The sequence below is a fragment of the Nanorana parkeri genome, unplaced genomic scaffold (assembly GCF_000935625.1).
Source record: "Nanorana parkeri isolate BGI_ZX_2015 unplaced genomic scaffold, ASM93562v1 scaffold17, whole genome shotgun sequence".
Taxonomy (NCBI): Eukaryota; Metazoa; Chordata; class Amphibia; order Anura; family Dicroglossidae; genus Nanorana; species Nanorana parkeri.
This window is the reverse complement of record NW_017306285.1, coordinates 2,770,312-2,775,714: the sequence shown is the minus strand read 5'-3', so window position 1 is coordinate 2,775,714 and position 5,403 is coordinate 2,770,312. Positions and strand designations below refer to the sequence as shown.

The window sequence follows — 5,403 nt, the reverse complement described above, 5'->3', positions numbered from 1 at the left end:
CCCTTCATTTTTCCTATCCCCCCTCCCCTCTACCTCTTATGATGTTTCTCTCCTTGTACTCCAGGCTGGAGTTTTGTATTGGGCCGTAGAGGTGGAGTGTTCTGCACGTGCTGCATTCCTAGGTGTGGGTGTATTTTTTTATTGGTTCTGCTCTCACTGCCGCTCATTGTCTGAAGGAAACCATCTTGTCTCCCACAGCAACCGAAAAGATTCTTAATTCCATATCTCTATTGTAGTATGGAATAAAGAAAGGGGAGTCTGATTGCTGTGGCTAAGATGAACACTTATCCCTTCAACACTTTCAGTCCTAAGGCCGCCGTCCTGTTATTAGAAAAGAAAAACAACCCACAATAAATATACTGTATATTCTGTCATTTTGGCAGCACACCCTTCTGTACATTGATCTATCATGTGACCATATGACATCCTGACAGATTTGTCCAAGGTCTCTTGTATAGCTCAGAGGTGTCAATAAGCTGTGTAATGAGGACAGATAATAATGAATGGAATCTGGTGAACATTTGGGTAATTAACAAGGTTTTGATTCATGACCCTTCATCAGGCTTGTTGGCTGAGTGATACCTGAGCGATTCTGAAAGGACCAGCTTAGTGGAGAACACTGTGATCTTGCAGGACTTCTTTTCTGGGTTCAAATTCCACCAGGTCTCTTTCCTTCCTTCCCCCCAACCTTTCTTTTTTCTCTCTCTTTCTGTTTGTTTCTTTCTTTTTCTTTCTCTTTTTTTTTCTTTCTTCCCTCCCTTCCCTTTTCATCATCCCTTCCTCCCTCCACCTTCCCTTCCTTTCATCCTTCTTCCCTTTTCTTCCTCACTCCCTTCTCCCTGCCCTCCCTTCCTTCATTCCTCCCTGTTCTCCTTTCCCTCCTCCCTTCCTTCTTTCTTTCCTCTCAGTCAAGGGCTGCGTTCGCTCTGATCTCTTATCTGAAATTGTCCGTGTTCAGAAGAAGTGGTTGATCCTGGAAGGCGGCACTCACTTAACAACCCACCTGTCTCAGGCAATAGTTAATAGGGATCACAAAATAATTCTGGATTTGTTAAATTTAACCTTTTTCAATGTAATTATAACCAATTTGGCTCGTCACTCAGGAGTCAAAGAACAGCTGGTTGCACTCTGATGTACAAGAATCTGCTAACCGGTGCAGTTTCAGATCTGTATATGAAAAATATGATCAATTTACATCACAATTTATGAAAAAATTGTCTTTACAATAATGATGCGAAATGAGATCTTACAGATGTAAACAGGTATTGTTATATAGAGGTATTCTTGGCTATTCGTACATTTCCCTTCATGCACAGCTGCCAATTCCCCCATACCTACAAGTCCATATAGACCAGAGCAATTCTGGTGACATATATCATTACACCTATGGCATGCAGAGAGACTAATCTGCTTCTTCTTCTTCTTCAATCCCAAAGACAATGCCGAATCTCGCTGTCTGCATTTGCCTTTTACAATTCAATTTATCAGTATATTCATTATGGACACTGTCGACTTGAGGAGACTGTAATAAGGTTAACGCAAGGCGACATTCTTGTGATGGAATCCAATACTCCGGCTCCCTCTGCTCAGATAAACCTAATCTGACTTCTAATCAAAACTGTCTTGTACCCTCTGTGTTTCAGGGGATGTACAATCTCATTCTTCGGAGTGGTGGTGCCAAGTTTTAAGAGACAAAGTTTTTGTGCGTTTAAAAGAGGCAGGTTCTCGGGAAAGACGAGATGCTTGGCCTGTGTATGGGTCACCAATGACTTGTGAAGGCACCAAGCAGACAGCAGAATCTTCATGGGTAATGAACAAGTGAAAAAACTGCTCTGGTTGAAATGCTTTCCTCCACCCCGGTGCTATCTCCTGCCGTTTCTGCAGTTGGGTCTCTCTTCCAGATTGAATGATGTCCAGCATCATTCAAACCAGTTTCTGTGAGCCCATGCTGTGAAGGACATGCCCCCCTGGGGGTGCATCATAAAGTTGACCTAGGCTGGGGTCATTACGTGGGCAACATTTTCTATAGCTTTCAGAAGCACCCAATGTGCGGACAAGAACTGAAGATGAAGAGGATGTCATGTGACTGGACCAAAGCAACCAACCTGCAGTTGGACTCCATATTAATGGGTAAGCCAGGCAGAAACTGAAATGTCATTGTCTGGTAGATAGTCCTGATATTGTGTTGGCTTTGCCCATTATGAGGGGTTTCCACCATCCCTCCACTGGGTTCCAGGGTCTGTACACCTGTGTGCCCATTATGAGGGGTTCCCACCATCCCTGTGCTGGGTTCCCAGGTCTCCACATCTGTGGGGTTCCCACTATCCCTGCACTGAGTTCCCGGGTCTGTACCCTTGTTGTTCCCATTATAGGGGGCTCCCACCATCCCTGTGCTGAGTTCCCGAGTCTGTATACCTAATGTGCCCATTATGAGAAGCAGCTAATAATACATCAGAATACATTTTCATTTTTCTCCAATCCCATCCTGATGAAATAACCCCCCCCCCCCAAAAAAAAAAAAACTCTTGGCAAGCCGCTGTGCTGTCCATTCACTCCTGACTAATAAACTGCTTTGTAGCCTGTATGTGTAACACTTCCTCGAGCACTGGCTGTCATGTCTGTTACCAAGCTGGCAGAATGTGTGTCCTGCATGATAAAGAAGACAGTCTGTTATCCACACTGCTGGGGGGGTGACAATAATCTTTCATAGAGGGACAAATGCAATTACTGTGTCCATTTAGCAGGGTGCTAATGTGATCAGACTTGGTGCACTTTCATTATACATACCATGAATCTGCATTTGGTGCAGTGAGGAGACACTGGGCACTCTGGCATTTGCATCCCCTGGCATTTGATGGGAAGAGTTCCCCTACACCTCTTTATAGCTGAATGCCCAGGGTGGGCAGGTCTTATAAGCACACAGCCCCTTCCTTGCTTAGAGCAGACACAGCTCACATTGCCAGGGAGAGGAGATCAGAGTCAGTACAGCCACTGCTGGCTGTGCAGGGGACACATCTGCCTTGGCAGAAAGCAATGACAGCCCCGCAGGAGAGTGCCAGGCTCAGGTGACATCAGAATATGGAGGCATGGGTCACCCTAGGGCTCCCCCTTGCACAGTGCCTGGGCTGAGGAGTGCAGGTGATGGCACCTGGAGAAGAGCTACTTTAAGGAGACGGTCCCTGAGCTTGCCAACCTGTGCCAACACTTCTTCCCAGGGGGTAAATCTTCCCTATCTCACTGGCATCATGGGCTCCGGTGCTTTTAAAGAGACCCTGCAGCTTCTGCTCCTGATGTGGATTTTCTTCCCTTCAGGTGAGTTCTTAATTCTAAAATATCCAGATTGCCTATCTCACTGAGCCCTTGCTCTAAGTTGTAGCTGTGGATTGTGCAATGCCACCCCCGGTGGAAATGGTTCTGCTGTAGCTGCTGGTCGGCTGGTTTTGGGGGAGGCTGGCAAGAAGTGCTGGGTTTTGTAGTTCACCACAGCTGCATAGGGGTATCTGGGACAGCTGGCATGTATTGCATTAGGGGGTTATAGGCTGTGGGGTTTGAGATAACCCTCAACTTGCAAACGTACTTCGGATCGGACTGCAATAAGCATACATTTGGATGTGAGACATTTAATGCTGGGACTTGTAGTTCCACTGAAGCGGGATTTGTAGGCAGGGTTGGCAGCTGTAGCACAGAGCTCTGTACAGACGTGGCTGGCAAGACTTGCTGGGATGTGAACAGTAGTTTGTGTTCATCTTGTCACTTTTAAATGGCACATCTTTAAATAGGTTAACGGGCTGATGGTTAGAGGTATTTCTGGGCAAGCTGGCACACATTTGGCTGGCCTCATAAGGGTACACGGGGCTGTTTTATTAAAACGTAATGTATAGCACTAGCTGCATGTTGGTGTTCAGAGTGACATCCCAAAATCCCTATATCCCCAATGCATTCTACAGGCAATATCCGCTAATATGACTGAGCGCAGACTTCTACGGGCAGAGGTTCAGAACCGCGGACAGCTCCATAACGGAGCTCAGGCTGTACTTTGTATGGAATTGGGGAGGAAGGGTGCTGATAGGGTCTTGTGCTGTGTATGGGATTGGGGTGGAAGGGTGCTGATAGGGCCATGTGCTGTGTATGGGATTGGGGTGGAAGGGTGCTGATAGGGTAATGTGCTGTGTATGGAATTGGGGTGGAAGGGTGCTGATAGGGTCATGTGCTGTGTATGGGATTGGGGTGGAAGGGTGCTGATAGGGTCCTGTGCTGTGTATGGGATTGGAATGGAAGGGTGCTGATGGGGTCCTCTGCTGTGTATGAGATTGGGGTGGAAGGTGCTGCTATAGGGTCCTGTGCTCTGTATGGGATTGGGGTGGAAGGGTGCTGGTAGGGTCCTGTGCTGTGTATGGGATTGGGGTGGAAGGGTGCTGATATATTCCTGTGCTGTGTATGGGATTGAGGTGGAGGGGTGCTGATAGGGTCCTGTGCTGTGTATAGGATTGGGGTGGAAGGGTATTGATAAGGTCCTCTGCTGTGTATGGGATAGGGGTGGAAGGTTGCTGATAGGGCCCTGTGCTGTGATAGTATGGGGTGTAATGTGGAAGACAATTTAGGAAGGGTGCTGATAGGGTCCTGTGCTGTAATAGTATGGGGTGTAATGGGAAGGCACCCTGTAAAATTTGGTAAGGGTGTTGCTATAGGGTCCTGTGATGTGTTAGTATGGGGTGTAATGGGGAAGACACCCTGGAAATTTAGGAAGGGTGCTGCTATAGGGTCTTGTACTGTGATAGTATGGGGGTGTAATGGGGAAGACAACTTATGAAGAGTGCTGCTGGCGTCTTGTGCTGTGATAGCATAGGATGTAATTGGGAAGACAACTTAGGGAGGGTGCTGATAGGGTTCTGTACTGTGATAGTATGGGGTTAGGGTGCTGCTATCGAAACCTGTACTGTTATACTAGGAACTATACACACAGCTAGTCTTGCAATGTAAAGTATGTGGTACTGTGTTGCCATAAATTCCTGTGCTGTGATAGCTTAGGGTATAATGGTGCAGGCTCACTGGTACTCGTGAAAAGTATGACGTGAAAGCGTTCTGCTATAGGGTCCTTTGCTGGTATGATATAGGGTATCATGAGATAAGAGACACTGGTATTCTTGGCATTTAAAGAATGCGGAAAGGTGCTGCTATAGGGTCCTACTATGACAGTAAGATATATAATTGGGCAGATAAACTCCTAAACTTGAGATGTATGGTGTGTGCTGGTGTAGGGTCTTTTGCTTTCGTGATATTGGGTATCCTGAGAAAAGATACACTGGTAGTCTTGCAATGTATAGCAAGTGGTAGGCTGTTGCACTCTGGGGTCTTGTACTGTGGTAATATCTTATTATGGGGAATAATGAGACAGAACACACT

General features: G+C 46.6%; 1 protein-coding gene across 1 annotated transcript in view; it reads left to right on the top strand.

Moving 5' to 3' along the window:
* Positions 1-2,884: 2,884 nt before the first annotated feature.
* The window catches only part of CHRNA4 (cholinergic receptor nicotinic alpha 4 subunit), a 40,271-nt gene continuing 37,752 nt past the window's right edge, over positions 2,885-5,403 (top strand). Inside the window, exon 1 of the mRNA XM_018560101.1 lies at positions 2,885-3,312. Within this exon, the coding sequence (XP_018415603.1) occupies positions 3,087-3,312 (226 nt within the window). The 5' untranslated portion in view covers positions 2,885-3,086. The remainder of the gene's footprint in view (positions 3,313-5,403) is intronic.